The sequence below is a fragment of the Poecile atricapillus genome, chromosome 13 (assembly GCF_030490865.1).
Source record: "Poecile atricapillus isolate bPoeAtr1 chromosome 13, bPoeAtr1.hap1, whole genome shotgun sequence".
Taxonomy (NCBI): Eukaryota; Metazoa; Chordata; class Aves; order Passeriformes; family Paridae; genus Poecile; species Poecile atricapillus.
The window spans coordinates 14,424,024-14,449,470 of NC_081261.1; the positions used below are offsets into that span (position 1 = coordinate 14,424,024).

The 25,447-nt window shown below is 40.3% G+C and overlaps 1 protein-coding gene across 3 annotated transcripts in view; it reads right to left on the reverse strand.

Annotated features, from left to right (window-relative positions):
• Nucleotides 1-25,447, reverse strand: part of SLIT3 (slit guidance ligand 3) — a 468,211-nt gene that overhangs the window by 215,564 nt on the left and 227,200 nt on the right. For all 3 annotated transcript variants that reach the window (XM_058848842.1, XM_058848841.1, XM_058848843.1), the window contains exon 6: nucleotides 11,546-11,617. In XM_058848842.1, the coding sequence (XP_058704825.1) occupies nucleotides 11,546-11,617 (72 nt within the window). The remainder of the gene's footprint in view (nucleotides 1-11,545; nucleotides 11,618-25,447) is intronic.

The following is a 25,447-nucleotide window of genomic DNA, read 5'->3' on the forward strand; positions in this document are numbered from 1 at the left end:
AGCCCTGCCCCAATTTTTTTCTTTCTTGCAATCAAAGCGACAATTTTTTTTTTGTAAGTAGGTAAAGAGGATACCTGAACAATTGGCTTCACAGGACATTTCTCCCATCCTTCTCAGTCACTGTCCTGAGAGTGCTGCTTATTCCCCAACTTATTGTGAAGGGCTGGCTGCTCCCCCTCCCTGCCTGAACATTAACCCTTGGTTTTCAGCTGCTCCTCAGGAAGGGAGAGCACGTCACCCCTGAAAAGCAGCGAGAGCTGAAAACCAAACTGAAAATCCACCCCCAACCCCCTGCTCAAATGGTTCAGATAATTGTGAGTCCCCCCTTACTCAGTGAATTATTTCAGGCAAACCACTTGACCTCTTTGCAGCAGTCATTTTCCCTCTAAGACTGGGTTTAAAAGCAGGACCTAATCAATAGCTGTTGCTGCATATGACCCGAGTTTAAGCATATAAATTAAATACTAAATAAAGTAGGTTCAAGGGTGAAACTCACATACCAGGCAACAGAAGGGTCACACAAAAAAAAGGGGAAAAAAGTCAATCTCATTTCTAAAGCTAATTTTCACACCAGAAAGCTCCATTTCCCACCCCATGCCACAAAAAGCCATTTTTAAGGTGTATGAGAGAATCCTGTTCTGCTGCCCTGAGAGGCAGGCTGGGTGCTTTATGTTGGGCTCCTGGAAATGCAGCAAAATCTGCTTATGGGCTTCTTAATGCAAATTATTCGCCTTAAGATTTCTTGTGTACCCCATCACAGTTTTATACAGCCCATTATCTTTTTAAAATGAGTTAAATTCTAGGGTTTGGAGGTTTGGTTTTGGGTTGGGGGTGTTCTGAGGGGTTTTTTTGAAAAGCACCTCTCTATATTCTAGCATTAAGTTTTCGTGATTGCTGTATAAGCAACTTGTGATTGACAGGATATTGATGCAGAATTTATATAGGGAAATAATATTGATTGTTCATTCATGAAACTCTGCTGTTCCATCAAATAAACAATTCCAAAATCCTTGTTTTCCCTGGTCAAACAAGAGAAAGGAAGAAGAATCCTAAGTGTGAAAATGTACTTTGGACAAACTGTGTATGCACATTACCGCAGTGCTTACTGTGCTGCTCAATGAGTTGGAAAAATAACTCCAAAAAGAGCTTTAAAAAACCCACAAAAGACTGGAGCAGAGGTTGCTTCCACATGAAGATGGAATTCTCTCATTTGTTTCTTTGACATTTATGGGACTACCAAAGGGTAAACAAAAGCAAAATTAGATACCACAGGCCTTTGGTAGGGAAAAAAAAAGTGGAGGGAAATGATATTCAGCAGCAGAAATCAGCTGTACAAATGAGACCATCATCTCACAGCTTTTTCCACTGCTGCTGTCTCCACTCACCCTGTGTCATCTGGTCTTAAACAAAAGGGGTTTTATTCTTGCCTACCTCAAAGCTATTATACTAAAGCCATTCTCAGATTTGCACCTAGATAATCAACTTTATTTCTATTAATCTCATAACAGATATCTGAGTGCCTGAGAATTCCCTCTGTGCTTTGCTCAGGTTTAGATCTTTATTTTATAAAGGAAGAAAACACTGCAGATCCAAGCAAAAAACTGCTGGTTTTTATTTTTAATAAAACAAAGACCCTCCATAGGATCTTCTCAATATCCATGCATGATTTACATGACCTGAGCTGCTTTTGAGGACATTTTCAAGTGATGTAGCAATTGAGCTGTTTAAAAGGACTGTATAACATCCCTTGCTGTACAAACACAGTGAGCATATGTTCATATAAAAACAATTTGTGATGAAAAAACTCTACAATACAGTTACACCGTTACAGTTTAATATTTTTCTTTCAAGGCATATCAATTTTGTATTGAATTGAATTGCAGGTGGCTTTGTTTTCCTACATTTTATCTCATGGAGCCACCCAACTGCAGGATAGCAAAGTCATGGAGCAGACTGAAACACTGAATGAGAAATGTAATCATTCCCTTCTGGGCTCTAAATGTGGCAAGAAGCTGCACAGGGTTGTTTTAAATAGGCAGCTCTGCTTTCACACAGAAATCTGCAGCTGAGTTGAGGGCTTGGGTCAAGAAAAAAGCTGCAGCTGAGGTAAGAGTTGGGGTCAAAAGCAGGGGACATCCATCTTATTTTGTGGTCAAGGAAGAGTGGTGCAGGAAATCTGGTCCTCCAATCAATTACTGAAATTAATTTTTGAGCCTAAGTCATTGCCTTCTGGGAAAACAGGGATCCATTTACTTACCTGTTTTTGCATAGTGTTTGCATCACTTTTATAAATCAAGTTAGATTAAAAATGATAATTGTGTTATCCAGAAAAAGTGCTGCAGTATTAATGAAGAATTCAAGAAGTTTTATTAATACAATCACACAATGGCTTGGGTTGGAATGGACCTTAAAGATCACTCACGTCCATCTCCCCTGCCATGGGACACCTTAAACAGGACAGCAAATCCAGGCACATTGTTGCCTAGTTAAAAAACCAAGTATCAGAATTTAATCCCAGTGAAACAGAAACAACTGGAGACCCCAGAAACCCAGTGCCTCTGCCTTGAAAGCTGAAAATCAAGTGTCTCTCCAAAACAGCTTCTGAGCAGGAGATCAGCCCTCCTGCAGCCCATGTCCTCTGGGAGATCTCCATGGGCACAGAACTGTGCTGCCAGGCCATTCCCAGCCCAGGGATCCAGCAGGCTCTGCCCAAACCCACCCCCAAACACTTTATTCTATATTCTATATTCTATATTCTATATTCTATATTCTATATTCTATATTCTATATTCTATATTCTATATTCTATATGAGACATTTGTCACACTGACCAAAGAGCTGAAGCCAAACACGGGGGGAGAGAAAAGAAGAGTGAAAAAAAAGACAAGTCAAGCTGTGGATTTAACTTCATCCAGCTGGGAAGGTCAAGTGGAGAAGGCAAACTCCGTTCTGCTGGTGGACAGTATTTACAGCCCCCCTTTCTCCATGGAGTCTGCACTAAAATGATATTGCTGTGCTGTTTTGGCTAGAGACTGCACATGTTTGACCCCTCTGTGGCCAGGACAGCACCGGAATCATTTCATACAAAAGGTTTGCATTAAATGTAATGAAGCAAATGACAAAATCAATAAACCTGGAATGGTGTGACTGTCACAAAAATGATGTAAATTCAGAGTTCATTCTGGTTATGAAGCTATTTAGATGCATAATTAAAAGCAGTACTATCTCCTATTTTAGAATAAAACTTCCTTTTGACAATTGTAGATGAATGCTACAGGAAATCTTCAACAAATGTATTTGAAATTAAGGCATGGCACAAAGACAGCATAAATTACACAAAGATAAACTGTAGGCATAGGTTAGCCTAAACACGTACGTAATAAAGAAAATTTGATTTTCATACTTTTTCAACTGATGTCACATCCCATTTTAATCAAGTTTTATATCAAAAGGACAGTAAAAACACTACACAGCCTGTTTTAAAATCAAGGTATTTTCTGGAGTTTGTTTCTGTCAGAGAGACTCTTGTAAGTCTATTAAAACAGAAAAGAGCCAAATCTGCTATTCATTACTCTCCATACAAAGGCAGTGCTGCAGCATGGGTGCTGCATCAAAATGGATCTGTGCTTCATTAGGATAAAAGAATAACGAGCCCAGAAAGCAGCAAGCAGAGCTCAGCAAAATAAGTAAGCAGATAAGTAATCTCTGGAAATAGCAATAGTCATCCTGACTTTTTGTAGCAGATTTCAAACCCCAGATAATGGGTCTCATTCAGGATTAGGGATGGGGTTTTCTTTTATCAAACTCTGGACCTGGAGCTTGTGATCTTGTTTAAAAAATTCCCCCAATGTCCCATTTAGCTAAGTGAGTTATGTACAATTTAAATCTCCAGACTCCCGGATTTTGCCTAATCAAAGAGAAATTGTAGAAGTGACCATCAAGCCTGAGGTTCTGACACACAAATACTGGAATTTTTCAGTCTCCTGTGCAAAGGGTTCCCATCCCTGTGTCAGCTGTGTCATGTTCCTGATGGGACACAGCACATCCAGGTCACTTCAAACCCCACCAGTGACCACTGCCAGGGCTCTTTGCTGATGGCTGCAGAGGAGGCAATAAATTATGCAAAACACAAAGCATAGGGAAGATCAGAACTGAATTTGAAGCAGGACAACTTAGGCCTGTGTGGGATACTTCATCTTTCTTGTCATCAGCATTAGGACTTTACTGTATGAGCAATTAAAGTGCAGGCTTTCAATAATGCTTGAAATACATTTCCAGAAAAAGAGAAAACAATTGGTATTTATGTTTGTCTTAGTTCTACAAGAAAGATTAAAAAATCTGTGGTTTACCCAAAAATTAATACTAAAACTAATATATACTGCAGTGGATATCCAGAATACAGAAATTGGGTAAATCAGAATTATGAATAACCTTATTATGGAGGTAGTCAGCTCCAATTAGCTCAGAAAAATGAAAATTTAGAAAATATTAAATGCCACAGAACATACATCCTCCACTATTAAATACTCTTGTCTTATGTACTTCTATTTTATAGTTAGAACACACTTAAGAGATATTTCAGCTTTTTATTTATCTGACATTTTACTCAGGGGAAAGCAACCTTTACAGTGAGGAAATCTGTTCCTCAGGAGTGATGGTTCAGCTTTTAATAAGTTGTCAGTGACAGATCCCTTGTGGCCAGTTGAGCCCACAACTATACAGACATCCATGAAAACAAACATTTCCTGAAATGCAAGTGGACAAGAGAACAGAGCAGACATCCACTCTACTTAATGCAGATGTTTTCATTTAAAAAATAAAAAAAATAAATAAATCAGCATTGCATTTTCAGTCTGTGCAATCAATCTCACGTGAAGTCCAAGTCACAGTTTAGCACATTCAACAGATTTAAGATTGTGCTGTCCTGGTTTGTCCACCTGGTGTTTCATTTATTAACGAGGGACATGAGACAGGGGATTACATAAACCCAAATGTGTTTCAAAAGTACAAGTATGGTCTGGTCACACTAGCAAACATGGCACAGGTTTAGGTAGTTCACGGGATGGTTTTGGGGTTACCCAGTGTTCATCATGTGTGCTGCAGACTTTGCAGGTCTGCACGTGTCTGTTCCATTGCTCCCTGAGGCACAAGGGACCATCCAAGGCTGTTGGGGAATAATGCAAGCAGCAGCATTCTCATTAACAGCCTTTCTCCTAAAACAGGAATATCCTGCAGGCTGGGACCAAACCCTCCAGATGAGCACATGAACCACAGGATCACAGAATCATGGAACAGTTTGGGATGGAAAGGACAAAAGATCATCTCATTCCACCCCCTGCAGGGGACACCTTCCACCAGGCTTTCTTGCTTTTTTCTCTTATTTTTACTAGAAGACAGACAAGAGAAGCTATTCAGAAAGATCAGGGCAGGTAGATTTTAGAGGTTAGTGATTCAGAACAGAACAGAATAAACAAACCACAGGTCATTGTGCACCTGGTGACCTCAGGCAGGGGAGCAGCAGCTCCCTGGGCAGAACCACGAGGGAGCCCCTGCAGGGCTGGGCCACGACTCTCAAGAGAAAAATGAAGCAAGCAGTGCCACTGTCCTGTGTCACTTGATGTGCTGGCCTTGTGTGTGTGGCTGAGGATGTGAGAGAGAAGCACTTCTGTCTCACAAAATGTCCTCTGCTACCACTCGGAGTCTCTCTGTGCTTGGTCTCACCTTTACCGCTGTGTAGGGAACATGTGTGTGCATTCCAATCAATCATATCCTTTTAATGAGTTAATTGTGAAATAGATGCTTTTTGCATTTATTATAAGGGGTAGAACAGATGGCAAAAGCTCAAACTAATGTATTCATAAAATTAACTGACGCTGCAGGTGGTGTTTCTCCATAGAAGGTGGTAAGTTGGTAACTTGTTATTTTAATGTTATAATAATGCTGCATGACAATGACATTTCTAGGAAAGCAAATGCAATGGCCACAGAGATCTCTCTTGAATTCATTATGGTCACTATCACAATGAAGACCAATTACAGGAGATGGAAAGGAATACACTGTTGGAATACATTGAGTGCAGTGTGAATTTGTGGACAAGGAGGAGGAAAATTATTTACAAATTTATACAGTTGAAGTAATGTGATCTTTTTGCCCCTAAAGAGTGCAAAAGACTTGTCTCCAATGAGTATTCCAAATAGCTCTTTCCATGCCTCTGACCTGTTTAGCCAGCTCTTTTTCAAAACAACCTGAAATCTGTTCCATAATAGAAATATATCCTTCCCTTCAATTTTCATGTGTTCCTATTTGAAATATACTGTGCTTTTCATGCACACCATTAAATATAGATACAAATTGTTCAGTCCATTGGGAGATACATAAGTAAATACATAACCAACATGTGATAATCGATTCTCCTCTAGGCATTTCTTTGCTTTTATTTGAGGCCAACCACTGGCTTCAGAAGGCTTATTCCAGATTTTACACCAAACGAGTGGAAAATCTGGCCAACTGTTTATCTTCCTCCTTTTGTTTTATTTCACTGCAAACCGCAGGAGTAACACTGAATACTGTACACAAATGTCAAGAAACTATGGCCAGGAATTTCAGAGGGCTCTGGATAATAGCTTCCCTGGAGAACCCAGACTAAAGGAGTTATGTTTTGTAGTGTAACATTTCATTAAGATCTACTGCATATTTATGTATGGCAAATAACTCACAACCACTTGCTTTCTTCTAGTGAAATGGCTACACACAAATCAACCATTATTTCCTTTATTCATTAGTTTATTCATTAGTTTAACTTGACAGGTATGTTTAATTATTCCTATGGCTGAATGGCAGAAGCTACAAATATACTCTGCAGTGGTGGATGTGGGGGTTAAAAAAAATTACATAGGAACATTTTAATATTTTGTGTAGGTGAATGCAAAATACCTCTCAACGTAAAGAGCAAATTCAGCTTTTTCCAAGACCTGAATGTGCAATTGAGATGTTTAATTTTTTTAAAAGTCCCATGGATTGATGCTAATAGTAGATGCATGCAGAAAAAGTAACAGAATATTCCAGGAAAAGCCATTTAACAAATAAGGAACTGAAACTAATAGGTACAACAATATTTTACAGCACTCACAGAGCTCTGATTTTCCACACTGCCTAGGTAATTTAACCACTAGGAAAATAAATGTGTACTGACTTGCAGAAGTGTTAAATGTTACATATGAGCTGATGTATTTCTGTATTTTTAAAAACATAAATCTAAATGCTTCATTTCTTCCTTCACAAGAACCTTTAGGGCTATCAAGGAGGATATTACCCACAATTTTCTAAGTGGCCCCAGGATGCAGGGAAAGCTCTTGCAGGTGCAGTGGTAGGAGCTGTTATCTCAGGTGAGGCTGAGAAGTATTCATGCAGAAATGCAATGGGCCTGTATTTACCATGACACACAAACTTTTTTCTTTTTTTCCTGAATCCCAGTGCTACAGAATCTTATAGCCAAAGCCAATGAGAGATAAAGGGCAGGGGCTGAGTATGGATGGAACTGAGTTCCAGGGAATCAAGAACAAGAAACTGCAGCAACCCCTGACAGAAAAAGCGGAGTCTGTGTCATTCCGTGTGGCTCTAGCTCTGCTCACAGAGGGTGGCTGCTCGCTCAGGGTGGCTCCTCCTCTGCTCTGCTGCTCTGTCATTCTGCCCTGCACCCACTCTGCACATGGATTCCTGTTTCCCATTCCTTGGCTGGGAGATGTTTGTACACCCATCAAATGGTTTGGGTTGGAAAGGATCAGAAAGATCGTCTTATTGCACCCCCTGCCAGGGACAGGGACACTGTCCACAAGACCAGGGTGCTCCAAGCCCTGTCCAGCCTGATCTGGAACTCCTCCAGCCACCCAGGGGCAGCCACAGCTTCTCTGGGCAGCCTGTGCCAGGGCCTCCTCACCCTCCCAGGGAGGAATTTCTCCCTAACATCAAGCTCTGTTTATCCCTGTACTGGGATTCCTGGCTGCAGGAATGCCTCATCAGAGGAACACTCCCTGAGTGCCAGGATGTGATATGAGCAGGGAAACGTGCAGAAATCCAAGAAGCAGCTCTATATATTTTTGTGATGGAAGGCCACGGCTGACAGCGCTGAGTTAGCCCAAAGCTCAATGAGACCCAAACCCATATACTTTAATTCTTGAAATAAATGTGCTTACTTGGGGCTAGATTCCTGCAAGAAACATTTCCTGTTCTCTAAGTAATAAGTAACAGAAATTGAATACAGGTGTGCTCTGCAGGCTGGCCCTCCCTTGCCCTCTCCTGTTCAGCTCTTAGAGCCACTGAGCAGAGTTTATTCATCTACTTCACACTATGTTCCAAGTGTCAAGTTTTGCCAAATTCCCAGATAAATTCACTACTGGTAATGGACATTATGTGCTCATGAAACTTTCTAAAAGCTGTTTAATTATTTCTGCATTTCAGTTAGAAATGGATTCGCTTATTTATTTGTGTGCAGATTCTTTGATTTTTGTACTCAAACAGCAGAAAACACTTCATATGAAAATAATTCACACAACAAAATTTCTCCCACTTAGGAGTTTGAAAAATTCCAGTCTCTGCTTTGGCTTTGTCTTGTGCAAAAACACTGGCCTCCCTGACATTTAAAACTTCTTTAGCACAGCCCTAAGCCAAGCCCATTTTCCTGGGCTCACTGTTCTGCTAAGAGAATGATAGAAGATGGAAAGCTTTTACCGTTTAAAAAGACAGACACGGTGAAAAATATCTTGAAACACTGCTTTTTAGAGTTTTTTTTATTTTTCCTCCTATCATTTTAACAATTTTTTTAGGGTTTTTTTTTTTAATTTTTTTCCTGTATCAAGCCAGCTTTGCAGCCCTGGTGTTTGGGGGACATCAGCAAAAACTCTTTGCTTCACATATGGAGCAGCACCTCTGCCCTTGGAAGATTTTTTTTACACCAGTCTGCTCCAGCTGGAGAGAACCTGTGACTCTGTGTCCATCACTGCCATGGCCATGCTGGGACAGAGTAATTCTCACAGGGTTTCCAAATGGTACCCACTGTAATTTATATTGAGCCCTCAGGCTGCATATTTCAGAGCTGGTATCCAAAAGGAATTCATGCCCTGGCTCAGTCTATCACATCAACTCTGCATTTTGTCCTGAGGGAAGCTTTCCAAGCTGCTGTTAAAGACAGCATTAATCTGGAGACATTCATCTGCTCTAGCACTTGCTGTGTCCCTATTATGATATCTCCAGAGTTATTCTTTTTGCCATGACATTGGGACACTTTTGGAAGAACCTGGAAGAATTTGAGGCCATGTTAAAGGTCAAGCCATGAAAACAGACCATTCCATGTCAGCCTTTCCCTATACAAATTCTAAATATAAATTGGAAAGGGCTGGGGAGTATGGGACAATTTGTAGCTTTATTTCTTGTGCCCAAAAGTCTCCAAGATCACTCACAAACACGCTTTATAAAGTGGAAGAGCACTGAGACAGTACAATAAATCTGCAAAATGATAACCAAAGAAGCAGCCAGCCCTGCTGCCATCAGCACCTTTGTGTCACAGTCACCAGGCAGGTGTTGGCACAGCTCAGTGGCACCTGAGGCTCCTTCTCCTGCTCACAGCCATGGTCACTGGGACCCAGAAGGGAGAGCCTTGGCTGCCAACCACAGGTTGAAAATGGCAATCAGCATGTTTGGGCTCACTACTTAAAGAGCTTTAACTTGGTTCAGCTTGCATCACACCCTCACTGTTATTGCTGGAGAAATTTTAATGTATTTCCAGCAGCAAGTTGGCTCAAGACTGTGCCATGTTCTTCTCAGCAAGTCACAGGCCACTCGTCTGTGTCTGGAAGCAACACCCTTGGCACAGAATTCATACATTTCTTATCAAGAAAGAATGTCTAGATATGAGTGAAAAGTCTGCTTCTCCTGCTGTTTATCTAAATAATCAGTACTCGTGGCTCACAACAGGAACCTTCAGAGTACCAAGCTTTGTGCTCCTGCTGAGCTGGAGGCTGGACTGGATGACCACTCTAAACCAGAATTATTTTATGACTCTGTGATAACTCCAGTGCTCCCAGGAGTCAGAAACTGTTGCTACAGGAAAGTACTTCTGATAGTGTCTTTTACAGCAAAACAACAGATACTGCCTAAGGTGACAGATACAGGTTTTTGTTAAAGCTTTCAATCCCAACATTTATTTATACCATTCTTGTAAGCACTCCAGCCAGTCATCCCTTGATATCAGCTCATGGAAAGGAGGAACCCTGGATCCTTCTGCACTGAGAGTGGGTGCATAAATCAAAACACCTGTGCTTGTTGTGACAGCTTGTCAGAGGTGAACTAAACTCTGAATGCAAACTTTGTTATTTGAAATGAAATCAGACAACTAACAGTGAATTACAGCTGGGAAAGTTATCTGAAACAAAATACCATCTATTGTTCCTCTAGATCACACAATACAAGTAAAACTCATGATAACATGACAAAAGGGAAGGGACCCATCAGGATTATGGAGTCCAGCTCCTGGCCCTTCTCAGGATGCCCCAGGAATCACATCACGCTCCTGAGAGCATTTCACTGGGGCAAGATCTGAAAGCAGAACACGGGTATGTTAAAAGGCTGTAGAAAAGGGCTTCTTTTCAGATCTCCTTTAGCTGTTTCTCCTACTCCATTAAAAAAATATCCACACCATTTATGCTGTGCTTCCAATATTTAACACAGTGGGGATCATTTTTCAGGGACTGGTGTGGTAACAAGTGCTAACTCTAATGGCTCTGAAATGCTTCTGAGAGTGGCTGCAGGTTGTCCCAGGAAATCCTGACCCTGCCGAGTCTGTGGTTGTTATTTCCATGTTCAGTTCACCTCGTGCTGACTCCAGCAAAGCCAAGGGGCTGTTAGATTGTGGGTGTGCACAAAAATGGGTGTCTGTCATATAATGTATAAAACCCTCCAACAGCTCTGCAAATACAGAGCTCCAACTCTTTACACGTATTTCAGACTACCTTACAGCAAAAGGCTAAGACAGACTGGCTTCATTAGCACAAAAACCAAAGCCCTGTTTTCTCTCTTAAAAGGGTTTTATAAATTATTCTGATTTTAAATAGAAGCTGTCAAAGCTTGCACAGTTAACTGTTCCCATTATATTTTTTCATTTTCTGATATTTGTGCTCAACCACTGTGCCTGAGTTTGTCATATTTACTTTTGACAGAAGTGATGGGATAGAAAACTTAAACTAAGCAAAACAATTCAATTCCATCCCCAAACTCTAGCAGTAATTCTTTCCTATGCACATCTTGCTCCAGGACAGTGCTGCAGGAAGGGGTGAAGCCTTTGAGTATGTTCTTTTTCCTCAGCTCAAAACCTCCCTGGGTGTGTTCATAGGACCAAAATAGCCTGTGAGTCCCTGGCAAAAACCTAAAAACCTGCAGGGTCCCTTTGGTGCTGCACAGAGCTGAGCACAAGGCACTCAAACTGGTAGTAACAGCCAGATGGAACATGAGGAGAAAGGTTTTCACCACAAATATTAATGAAGTTGTCACTTACAAGTTCTTCACATCAATGATTCCTCGAAAGGCCTTTCTAGGGATTCCTTTTATCTGGTTTTCGCTCAGGTCTCTGAATAAGAGAACAGAAAAAAAAATACATTGTGTTAACAAAGAGAACACATTTCTCAAATCTGCATGAGCTAATGGAACCTCCACGTGCTTGGAAAAGTAGATGTTGCTGGATTTGTTACACCACACGGTGTTTTCAATTTTGTTTCTCTCCTCTAGAGGTCTGTGGAATGAGCTGAAATGACTCTCCAACCAAACCAGGAGAATTCCTGATACCAATGACAGAACTTCGAGCAAACATCACTCAAATGTGATCACGATGCTGGCACAGTGCCATGACTGACTGTCAAAGTACCTGCAGCCAAATCTCATGCCCTGGAATCACAACTCTGTAGTGTAAATGTAATTTTCTCAGCATGCTTCTATTTGTTTACTGACTGCAAAAATACTTGGCTACCCCTGCTCAGATGACAACTTCTTATTTGAAATTAATACTCAGGAAAAACATGACTATCATTCTCTTGTGAGCTTTTTTAATTTACACTGAAAAGATCCTGATCTACTGCATTAAAATCCCACTGCATTATGTATCAATGGGAAAAACTGAATTTTTAACCATGTTTAAAAACAAACAAGAAAGCTAAACAACCAACAGCAATTCTAAAAAGCCTTTCTAGTACTTAAAGCACATTAAAAAAATGGTTTTATCTGCACTGTGAGTGCAGATTACATTTTCCTCTTACCCAGCCTGCATTCAGGTGCTTTTTCCCTTGATGAACTATAAATAGTCCCAGGTTCACAGACCTCTGCCAGTGCAGTGGAGGCAGGAAGGAGAGCATCAGCAATGGGTGGGAAATGGACATGAAATCAGAAAGCTGGGATGTTTTCATGCTAAGGAAAAACAGCATTTACCCTGATTTTCCTGCTGGTGCCCCATCAGCAAAGAGAAGGGAGAGAGGTTTCAGTCTGGTTTAGGGGACAAAGGGTGGGGCAAGACAGGAATGGAAGAAGAAGAAAGAAAGGCAGAGGAGTGGGAAAGAAAAATGTAAGAAATAAGTAAATGGATGAAAGGGAAGGCTCAGTGATGCCAAAAGGACAAATAAAGGTGATCCTGCAGAGAACTGCACACTGCATTGTTTGGGGTGAGAGTGTCCCCAAGGCTCTGCCCCATTTTCAGAAAGAAACTCTGGCTCTCTAATGATGATTAGGAGGGGCTGGCAGCCCTCTCTACTCCCCCTCAGACACTCTTTTCTGTAAGTACATTTAGTGTTCAGCAAGCTCCTTTCTAGCCTCCACCAAATTGGTTTTATCAAATGAGAGGCCAGAAATCCGAGGCTGTCACAAAAGCCCACATTGACATTGCGGGTCAAGATGTGTCACACAGGGCTTTCTTCTGCTTTCCATCAGGCAGATAAGAAAAAAAGGGGACTATGTCCTTGTCACGAGACTAATTCAATTTATACCAGTCATGCAGTCTACACCAAATTCTCAAAGTAGCCACAATTGTCCATTCAGACTATCGCAAACAAAAATGTGCTGCTGGATACAAGTCTCTTTTTCAAGTCAGATTAAAATTCTTCGTGACCTTCACAATTTGTTTAACACTGATCCACACTCTGACCCCTCCTTCACCTTCCCTTTATTTTGCCAGCAACAAAATATTAGTTCTTTAAAGACAGACCTTCAACCCAGACAAATGATCAGGCAACCCGGACAGAGAAGAGACAAAGTAAAGGTTATTTCAGCCCCAGAAGGAGGAAGTCTTAAGCTGTCACTGTGGTGTGACAGTGAGGCACAGCACAGCTGTGGTAAAAGTGTGACAAAATGGCTTAGCAGGGCAAAAATAAGTAAGATCTGAAAGGAAGACACACGCAAAGCAGAACAGAAAGGGCTTGAAACAGTGGAATTGTGTGGTCAAATAAAACCACACTTAATCCACCATCTCAAGTTGCATTTGTCTGGTGTTTTATTGTGCATTTCAAATCATGTGTAAAAGTAAATCAGGTTTTCAAGCGATATTTCCTAACATTGTTGTGTTCTACAAGGGCTAATTTATATGTTTGATCTCTGCTTTGTCTTTATGCTCAACTTTTAACCTGCAGCCAGGCAAAACCAGGGGACTGAAGGAAGTTCATCTGTTTTCTATGAAAACCTCCTTGTAAAGTGAACTGTTTTTATTCTCTGGAAGGCACTCTCCTCTAGCTAACAATCCTGCCTCTTTCAATCTCCTGGATCGTGGACTGAGTCCATAAATCTCTTTATTTTCTAAATCTCTAGGGCTGAAGACCTGACAGCCTGTGTGGCATTAGTGGCACAGCATGGAAGAAAAGTCACCAATGTTTCTTTTTCTGTAACTGCCTTCTCACAATTATAATCATCCTGCTTTGAGATGGTCAAGAGGAGTGTTTCTCTCTGCTTCCTGACATTGTGCCAGAGTTTTGTTAAGTATCTTTTATAAGCAAGCAAACCTCAACCGGGCTCAGCCTGTGCACTTCACAAAATTTGCTCTGAGGTAGCAGAAGGCTGTAATGAGAAACTTGTCTACTGAGTTTATCTTAAAGTTCCAGCTTTTAATTCCCTGCTTCTCATAGCAGGCATAATGGGAAGCTTACAGCAATGGTATGCAAAACAAATATTAGTTATTAATAGTAACTGTAGAAAACCAGATAAATTAATGTGAGGCAAAAACAAAAAAAAGCAAACGGAAAAATATGGCAGTATTCAAGAAAAATAAACAGCAGATTTGCAAAAAAAAAAAAGGGTGATGATTACTAATAGATTTCCTAACTCTTAGACAGAAGTTTCAAGTCCCCTGTTTCTGTAATGGAAGGCAAGTCCAATGCCTGGGGGGAGCATGATGTATCCTAAAGGGAAAATCTGAAAAATCCCACACTTAGGGAACAACAGACTTCCAAAAACGCTCACCCTAAGAGGCAGCATTAGAAAGCTGAAATCACTTGACCTGAGGCCAAAGCAGAATGTTCCAGTCCATCAGCAGCACCCTCCTTGCAAGAGTTCCTGTGTGGAGAAAGCACCCATCCAACACAACCAAAACAACGCTCATCTGCATCCTGATCAAAGAGAAGCATTGAGCTGAGCAAATGTTTCTAGATGGAATTATCCTGCTTGTTTTGATAAATACTGGTGAGTTCTGTGCAGTTTTGCCTGGCACAGCTTTCCAGCAGGGCACAGAGCGCCCTGCAGCCAGCCCCAGCTTGGTGCAGTGCAGTGATGGGGACAGCCTGGACAGGCAGCAGATCACAGAGGAACCCGGGGAGAAGAGCAAAACACTCATCCAGCAGCAAACACCCCCCAGAGAAAACAGCATCCTCATTTCTGAGCTGGGGGAATGGAGCCCCATTCCATTTAACAGGGATGTTAAAGAACTTGGACCACCACTTTCCACAGAGGAGAGAGGCAGGAGCTGACAAAACCCAGCAGCTGTGGCTCACAGAACATGCAAGTCCAACCCAGACTCCAGCAAGAGTTGGCACAAGGCAATACCTTTCTCAGTTTTTATTTTAATTTAGCTAAAATGCTCTGGACACAGATGAACTCCCTCTGCAAGTCTAATATGTTTTTCTGATCTTCAAATGTGAATTGCAAGTGCCTCACTGATAAAAGGATTGGAAAGGGAAAAAAAAACCCATCCAAAAGTGCTGACGTTTCCTAAGTGCCTCTGCAGTCTTTGCCGTAGTGCTGGTTTTAGCTTCCTGCTCTAACGCTGCCTACTGCATCCTAAGTGGAAATTCAAATATCTAACAGAGCAATAGAATACATTAAGACTTTATGTTTTATTATTTTGCCAGTAAGAAAACATAAATCACTTAATTGGAACACAGACCCTACGAACATCCATAGAATGAATCTTCATTTGAACTACAGATCTAAAGCATCAAAGCAACTACTTAAATACAACTTGCTAAGTTACAAAGGTACTGAAAATAACATATTTTATATGAAAACCAAAAAATTAGCAGTGATGGCATTAAGCTTAGGTTTTGTCCCTTTTCAAACACAAAAAATAACCCCACCCTTTGAGGATTTACCATTTATTTTCCAAACCTTTTTTAACACACAGATTTGAAAATTTAAAAATACTGTTTTTACACAACTGCCTGAAAAACATCTTGATTAAGAAGTATTTAATGTGGTTGAACACTAATCTTTAATTATTTCTCCCACTCAAATGGGCTGGGAGATCACCATGCAGCGTTATCCAATAAAGAACTCAGCTTGCCTTTAATGTCTAAAGAGTTTTATACAAAGACTTAAAGAACAAGTCACCCAGAGAAAATTCTTCACAGCCAAACCTGTATCTCTCCCAGTGTGTTACTGTCTGTTGGGTCCACAGTAAAACTGCAAACTCACAGAGTTAACCAGTGACACATGAAATTTAATTTAAAATGAAGGAAAAACCCAGCCTAACAAAGCTTATTCCTTTCTTCAGGAGCCTTTCAGTTTATCCACAATTCAGCTGCATCTTGGGATAGTCAGGGGAGCTCACACACAGCTCTCTGGAGCAGCTGCTACAAAACCATAAGACAGACTCTGCTTCCTTTCACTGGATATGGGACTCAAGTGCACAGTAAGATTCTTTCCTATCCTTTCTTCTTGCCAAAATAATACTGGAAAGTTAATATTGTTCACCTTCTTTGCAAAATGAAACTAATGAAAGATATGACTCCTGGTTTTAAGAAAGGGCCAGCTGCCACCAGCACCAAGAAATTAGCACTGTGCCCACCAGCTTTGCTCTGGCTACAGAATGTGCAGCTGAGAGAAATGGAATTTATATAATGGAATTTAATTCATCCCTGTTGGTAGTTTGTTTACATTCTTTTACAAATTAGGATTCCTGGGTTTAAAACATTTCAGTCCAATGCACTGATCAAAATTAAATAAAATAAAATATTCCTGAGGTTTTTGTGCACTTTTAAAAGTTTAGTGACTATTCTTCAAGCTGACTTTTCTTTACAACTGGACTAAAACTAGACTGAATTGCTCCACTAAAGGTCACATACTTAACACAATCTGGTCACTGCAATTTGTCTCATTAGAATTAGTTTTAATTTGTACAACATGTTACACATAAACTCTATCCTGCAATGTTTTACTGAATTAAGTAACACAATTAAGGAGTTAAAGAATAACAGATGGGGAAAATTAGAGTGTATAATCCAAAGATAATAGGTATCTCTAAGTAACATGTAATAAATGATAAGCAAGTCAATAAAGTGAGGAATGATACAAGGCAGCTTTTTATAGAACAAAAGTTGAGGGAAGGTAACTCCTACACTCAGAGAAGAGACAGGGCAAGAGGACCAATGCTCTCTAGAGGAAAAGCCTGCAGGAGAAGAAGTGGAAAGACCAAGGAAATCCATAGGGAAAAAAAGGAGTTTACTCAATTATATGTGTAAAAATTCCAGCACAGAATATTGTGAATTTAATTTACAGCAAGGAACAAAAGGATTTTTCCTTCTCTGCCAAAATCATGTGGCAGCTTTTAAATTTTTTTTAATTAGAACTAATATTTAGCATTTTCAACAACTAAGTATTATTCTCAACTAGGAGATAGTGTCCTAGTATTTCCAAAACTGTTGAGTATCAGAGTTTTTCCTGTTCTATAGACAGATTAAAAAATAACTTGAGTTAACTATTAAGGACAATTCAGAAACTTTGAGCCTTGTAAATATGCAAGATAAATTGAAGATATTTTTTATCTTCCAGGTGGGAAATGCTTTTCCCAAATCAGGTTCCTCCATCAGTAACTAGAATAATCTGTGGTAAATCTGACACACTGATCAGCACCTGTGCCCTCAGTGCAGGAATGGCTTCTTCCTCTCAGCAGGGTCAGTGAAAAAATGGTATTTACTGTAAAGCAGCACTTGTAGCTCTGTGGCTGAAGGAAAAATGGAAAAGTGTTGTTGCTGATGGGCTACAAGGCAAGAGCTTAACAACAGCAGTGTTGTAAAGCATTACTCTGGAAACTTGGCATCACTGCTGATTTTCTGAAAGGAAAAAAAACTCCTTCCTCCTACTAGTGCACGGAAAGTAAAGAGGGTGACAAGCCTGAGTTCTGCAAAACAAGAGCAGGTCCTGCAGATGCTGTGCACCCTGAACAAGGTGACTGTGTTTTTCTAAATACAATACAGCTGCCTCTCAATTCGTGCTCTGGGAGGCTGCAGGGGAAATGCCGGTTTAGTTTGGTTTTGTTTGTTTTGAGGAGGGAATTTAACTCAAAAATTCCAATTAAAGCAGTCCTCAGTGCTTTCACACAGTCACACACTGCTGCACAAGCACTGCTGCTAAGCCTGCAGAAGATAAACAGCACGATTTCTCTGTTGCTCCAGTTGCACTGGGAAGTGAGAGATGCTAACTCTGTACTTCTGGATTTCAGCAAGATGCTAACTCTGTACTTCTGGATTTCAGCAAGATGCTAACTCTGTACTTCTGGATTTCAGCAAGATGGTAACTCTGTACCTCTGGATTTCAGCAAGATGGTAACTCTGTACTTCTGGATTTCAGCAAGATGGTAACTCTGTACCTCTGGATTTCAGCAAGATGGTAACTCTGTACTTCTGAATTTCAGCAAGATGGTAACTCTGTCCTTCTGGATTTCAGCAAGATGGTAACTCTGTACTTCTGGATTTCAGCAAGATGGTAACTCTGTACTTCTGGATTTCAGCACTTGCCCAAAGCCCCAGGCAAGGCTCATTAAAGCCAGTCACACACACACCTTCACTCTGGACAGCAGGACACTGAGCAGAGCCAGAGCACAGAGATTCAGGAGGGGTCCTCACTAAGGACTCAGCAAAAAGATCTCAGCAGATGATGATTATTTTATCATCATCTCCCACCTTCTCCAAGGACAATTTAAAAACCAGCTGTTAATAAAGATCCTTCAAGGGATCCAAGCTGCATGGACTTGTGTGATTTCATGACTTCTGTCCTGACACAACCACAGGGATCACACAGCACATGCTGAAGTCTTTTTAAATGTTTCAAAGAACAGAGACTACTCACTTGTGGTTACTTATTTCTTCATTAGAGGTTTTTAAAATTCTTGGCTGCTTAAAAAAACTAAATAGAATAGAAAAAAAAAACCAAATCCCACCTTGTTTCACTGAGGCACAGCAAAACATTTGTCTCTTGATGCACCAAAAAAAGCCAGAAACAAATTACGTTGATCAGAGTGTCTCTAAGAAGATTAATAAATATTTGTATATGATTTTAAATGAACTGTAAAAACCAATCAGTGCCAGTGTCCAGTCAAGGGTAACATTTGTCTTTATGACTTTTACAGCTCTCCCTCCTCCTGCCATTTCCAAAATGCCGAGCAAATAGTGATCAGACAGCATTTAGGAGACTTTTATTTTAAAACCATCCATCTTGAGCTTTCATTTTAGAAAGCAGCATCTGTTTTATCTTTTAGAACATACAAACAAAAGTAAAATCTTTCCTCAAAGTATTTACACTCAACTTTGGATATGTCAGGGAGTAGGAACTGGAAAGTAACATCCAGTGGACTCAGAGAAAACTCTTGAAGAGAAGCAGCCCACCAGAAATAGGATAGGATTCCTGACTAATAAATGACAATAAGATGTTTTTGTTAGCAGTATTTAATGTAGGGTTTAAGTGCTTTAGAAAATGGTATCAATATAATTAATCCTTCCTTTTGATGGGGGAGACAAAGGCACACAATGAGAGGCAGTGTGTGACTCGAGGTGCTCCAGCAGAGTGTGGGAAGAGACAGAAAAGCCCTTCCCAGTCAGTGCCACAGGCAGGAATTCCTCTTCGTGCAATCCATCCAGCGAGCCTTGCCGCGTGTGGGGAGAGTGTTCTGCCAGCACAGACACAGCTCTGACACCACACAGACCCCTTTTGATAGGAAAACCTTTCCTCTGGAATTCTCCAGCACCACTGACAAAACCAAGGCTCCCAGGGCAGGGATGCTCCCACACAAGTCCAAGTCCTCCACTGCACTGGAAGTGAGATTAGAACACAGAGGCACTAATTTGATTTAGTGGGGACACCACACACCTCAGAGAGGGGGGACTGAAGCCCTGACATCACAAGAAAGAAATTATTCCCCACATCATTTTCTGTATTTGTCAATATTTTCTTGCTGGTAAAGCAATGTGAATTCAAAAGCTCTCTCACTGCTTATTAATGTTAGTACTTTCTAAAATAGAAATGCAACTGTATGGAGGTACCTTTGTTTTAAGCTAATTTTAAAAAGCACTGGTTTTATACTGTCGATCTGTTTTGGGGTTTATACTTTTGTCTGTTGAGCTGTACTGGAAAGAAATCCTATGTATTTTCAAATTCTAGATATCAGGAGGCAATATCACCCTCCTCTGACCTCCCCAGAGATTCAGGAGCCTCCACAGCCCTGCCTGACCGCTAAACAAAAAAATATTTGCAGTTTATTGGTTATATATTTTTAATTATGATGAGTTTTTATTTTAGAAGGTAAAGAATAAAACATGCACAGTCTTTGGCTAACTGATCAACATCTGGAGCAAGACTCTCTTTTGACTGATTTGTCTTAATTCTGCCTTTGTTAATTATGAATATTTTTAAACTAAGGAATTTTTTTGCCCTTCACTAATATATTGAAAGAAAAAATACCCTGCCAGTTAATATTTTTGTGTACCTAATCATCACACTGTAGAATGAAAACAATATTCACAATACTATTTATTTAATTCAGGCTGTGATCTTGTACTTTAGCTAAGAAAATAAGATTTTTTTCCTAGGATTAAGTAGCAATTACATATGTAAAGATCTCAGTTTTATTTTTTAACAAGTTGTCCTGAAAGAGGCCAATTATACAATTTGTTTGTATGATCACTGCAGACATTCCTGTGGCTATATAAAAAGTAATTAAAATGATAGAGAATTGGCGGATAGTAAAACCAACTTGAATTTCCTTTCATTCCAGTGAGGTAGAAATGAGTTGTGAAGTATCTGAATGCAGTGCAGTGAGAAAAACAACATTCTATTTATAGCCCAGGCCCAGTTATCAGAGGGCCTTTATTCTGTTCTGTGGTAAAAAGTGCACCTGTGCAAGAGGGGCACACTGGTGCTTGAGCTGTAATTGAAACTGTAAAAACAAATTATAATAATGGACCAGCAATATCCATTCCACTGATATTCAGCAGACTGCAGGAACAGGTACTGAAGCCCAAGACAAAAGACAGAGGAGTTCCATGCACCTTTTCCCTTTTTGTAATATTTTAGCTTCTCTTTTCCTTCCACAGCTTCACCTTTCTGTGTCTTCCCTGCTCTGGATCGCTTGGCCCTGAGAGTCCCAGTGAAACACTGCAGATGGAAGAAGATCCATTCAGACTGGTTTGTAGCCATAATTCATTTTTCTGTGTGGATGTGACATCTAGATTTATTAGACCAAGATGTAATACCACAAAGTGGTTCACTCCAGCGGGGATATTCACTCAAGATTCAAGTGTTTAGGTGAGAGCAGCTCTGTTTTATGGGAGGATCCACAAACCCTGCAGCTCTTCAAGGACTCCAGAGCTGGTCACCCTGACCACTACAGCTGCATGACACCCTTACAAACCTCATTCTCCTGCTTTATCCACAGCAAAAAAAGAGTCACTGAACATAAACACATAATTTCTTCTTTTTCAATGACTATTCACGTCGCTAAAGCACCTTTGAGAATCCCACTCCACGCACAGGAAGTTTATCATTCAGTAATGCCATGCTTTAGGAAAAGGCTTTTAAATAGAATGTAGGTGTTAAAAGTAGAGAAAATAAAACTCAAGTACACTAGTAGAACAAACAAGCTAACATGACACAAATCTAAACCAAAATTAGCTTTCAGCTAAAGTGCACATAAAATGGTGAATTCTTCCAAAGGAGAGTTAAACTCACAATCATTCTGCTCAGCTTACTGAGGGTTTTATTTGAACATTTCAGTAAATCAGCTGCCAAGGACGTAAACCTTTATTGAAAACTCAGCTAAAATCGAGACAATTCACAAGAATTAACAGTGCTCCTAGGACTTCATTGCCACTGTCAAACCAGTCTGGTCTAAACAAGTTACAAGCTGAATTAATTTTCTTGAATCCACCCAAACACTGAGTAACGAAATCGTCCAGATTCTGCTTTGAAAACAGACTCATTTTTTATCCTCAAAAACCCAAAAATACTCATAGGGAGCCTTGGGTGTGTGTGGATGGTTTACAGCAACTCTCAAAGGTGCTTGTGGTGTTTTTTTGAGCCTTATTCCTGAAGCTGATGAGGGAACAATATTTTATTCAATCTGATTCATCAGCAGATGCCTCCTTCCAGAGACCCACACCAGTTCATTTGCATAAAGCCACTTCCAGAAATGAATTCGGCTTTCCTCCGACTCCCTGTCAAGCATCTTGCTGAATTTCAGATTGACAATGTCAGCTCACAAAATTGAATTAAATGTAAAAGAGCTGACCAGGGAAGAGGGAAGAGTGGCTCCTGCACAACAGACTCAGTGTGTCCACACTTTGCTGTTTCATTGTTGAGGCACTCCTAAATCAAAGAACATCACATTCCAGCGTGATTTGATTTCATCACTGCTGGGAATGATGATGACTTTCTCAAAAGTTCACTAAAATTATGTGAGTCTCCAGGAGAAAATATGCCCAACAGTAAAATTTGACTTATTACCCCAAATTTTTTTTCAATTTGTGACACCTCCTTAGCAAGCTTTTGGAAAAAATAAAATAGCTAAAGGGGTGTCATGTGTCATATGACAAAAATAGTCTTATCAGAAAAGGAAATTTAACTTCATTATAAGACTTGGAAGGTTTACATCCTGGTATTATTCACATCATTACTTCCAGATGTCATGTGGAGAACCAACAATCAAGAGACAGAAACTAAGAGTCAGTCAAAAAATATCCATGAGTATCTGCACCCCATTCCATGCACAAAGATTCCTGTTTGCTTCCAGAAAGGAATTCACCGTGGAACCTTTTATTATCCCAGCTCAGATGCAATCACTCTTCCTTTCTTTGAACATTAAATTTGTGGAAAGACAACTCTAAATACCAGGGAACTGTGGCTAACGCAGAAAGTGATTTTCTAACTAAACCTATCCCACCCTGTTAAGTTTATACAATTATGATATAGATTATATACAACTATAACACATATGGTTCCAATGCTCTTTCTAGCTTGTGCTCTTTGTTCGGTCTTTCTGAATCATAGAACGATGTGAAGGAAAAAAAGGCAAAACAAACACTAAATGTTAGGCTTGGAATGCTTTACCAACACTTTATCAAAGACAATAATGGAACAGAAGTAGTTTTATACATATTAAATATTTTCAACTGTCAGGTGTGGCCTGTATGTGCTTTGATTAGTAATATTAAATAAGAGTCTACATTTATTTCTTCATGGATAAAGTGCTTTTGGAAGTATTAAGCACACCATATGTTTGTCTTCTTCAGAAGTTTCCACAGAATTAGGAAAAATAGAATCTAAACCAAGTATTTTCAGCTAACTGGAAGATAATTCATTCTAAGACAAAGGAGATTATTCTTTCAGCTTTTCCCTAGTGCTTGGTAATTAGAAGCATTTTTAACCAGGTCAAAATCACATATCACAGGACAATGTCAATGTCCTCTGCCTGCAATAGCCCAGAGGGACTACTAGTGATTATTTTATTAAATTCTGTGCATTATTCCATAGGCTACCTCCCTGTGGATTTACATTCTGATTTTGTCACTTCCCATGGCAGACAGTGTCTGTCACACAGCAGTCAGCAAATAATCACCTCACTGAAATCTTCCAGCAGCTCCTGAGCCCTGGTTCTGCTCAGGGGATGCTCAGCAGCCTCAGCAAGGACCAGAGTCCAGCCCACACATGGGAGATTTTAAAGAGGAGAGAAGGCCCAAGTGAACATGTTCTAATTCCCTCAGCTGTAACTCAGCTCCTTTAAACCCCAAGAGGAAGGAGCCCTGAGCCCATGAGTGAAGAAGGAAAATGCAGGAACTGAGGGCTCTGGCACACAACCACTGCCTCTGGACCAGAAATATCAGTGCTTTTAGCAGTGTCATGGTACCCCTGGCTAAAGAGATGGAAGTATATTTACATGGAACAGGTTCTAAACTGACTGAATAAACTATTAAAAATGAATTAATATTTTCTTGGCCTTTCAAGCATCTTCTTTGGTTATTAGAATGAGGCATTCATTAAAGCCACAGGATTAAAAACCACATTTTCACTTTATTGTACTGAACCTTTAAAATGTAGATAAAAGGTAGGATGAAGTGGAAGCTGCAGATTGCAACAGTACCTGAGGGAACTTGCTTCCTTCAAGGGCCATCTGCATGTTATAGAAATAGCAATAGCTCCAGTGCAGAGTTTGCTCCTCAGGGCACAGTGGTGATGTGAGTCTGAGACTCGTGAGTGCATCTCTACCAGGGGTGGGTTTCTATGGATGCTAACTCTGAAACAGAGAGCATGTGAAACTGCAGGCCACAGAGCTTTCTCAGTCTTGCCTGAGAAAGTGGCCTGGGAATTCATAAGGAGGATTTAAAACAATCCTCAGAGACAGAAAACAGCCTTGCAGGTGCTGTTTGTCTGTTCCTTGTTTTCTTTGCAGGAGAAGGTCGAGGGGTGGTGAACCCCACTGACCAATGATGGTGATGTGTTAGTTCACTGACCAATAAGAGTTTCTTTTCTGTACTTTCCACGTATCAGTCTATAAAAAAGACCTGAAGCAATAAACTAAGAGAAATTCTCCTGATTGACTCCCTAGAGAGTCTGTGTTGCTCATCTCGCCGTTCCTAACAGAGCGACAGGTTTCCATAGTGCTCAGAGGCCACCCACTCACGTAGAAACCTCTCCCAGCTGTGTCTGTGGGGACAGAGCCCCTGGGGATGGAAAAGGCTGAAGGACACTCAGCTTTGGGCTGAAACATGCAATGCACCAGAACTACACACGCTCTCAAGTGGCCTACCCATTTTAAAGGCAGTTCTTAAAATGTCTTTTGTAGGCTCCTATGACTCTTCAGCATCACTGATAAACCCTAACATGGCGAGTTTGTGACACATGAACCTTCTCTGGCAACACTGGGACAGTTCAGAAATGGGAGAACACCCATTTGACTGTGGTCAGTCCTAGTCCAGAAGAAAGGATTTCCAATTTGTCCATAGGAACGAAGTCACAGAAACCAAACAGACCCAAGGTTTTTTTGTTTGCTGTTTTTTCTCTAACTTGATAAACAAATCCTGCCCAGGATGCTTCGCAGATTCCTGCTCTGGAGGTATCTGTGCACCCAAGACTCCAACACTGCAAACATCTTTGCTAAGGTAGCATAAAATTTCAGAGCACATAGTTAATGTTCAAATGGCAGAGTATATTGATTCTCTGCCCATCCCCTAGTATCTTAAGTTTACCCAGAAGACTATTTTATTTAATTAACTTGGTGCTTTATTAATATAAATATTCCACTATTGATCATAAGAGAAGCTGACGCATGTTTGAGTCAGACATACATCAGATCCATTTAATGGAGCTCCACTTAGAAGAGTAGTTGGCTCTAAATCAAGGTAAATGGCAGCAAGTGCTCCTTTGGGATGACAGGGCTTAGCTGAATCTATAACATTTTTACGGAGCTAGTTTTCTTAAAAGCAGAAAACGTATGGAAATTAGATATGAAAATGGTCTCTCCTTGCACGTATCAATTAAGCATGTCAATACCTTAATTAAATTGCTCAACTTAATGAGATTTATACCAATGAATATGTTTTATAGTTATAATAGCTTTTTTGGCTACTGTTCAAGATGTCAAATAAATTGTAAAAAGAGGATTAAAAAAAGTAGTAATTGACATTCTGAACTGAAGCCAGTATTTTTTCTCCTCATTTTTTCCCTTCAT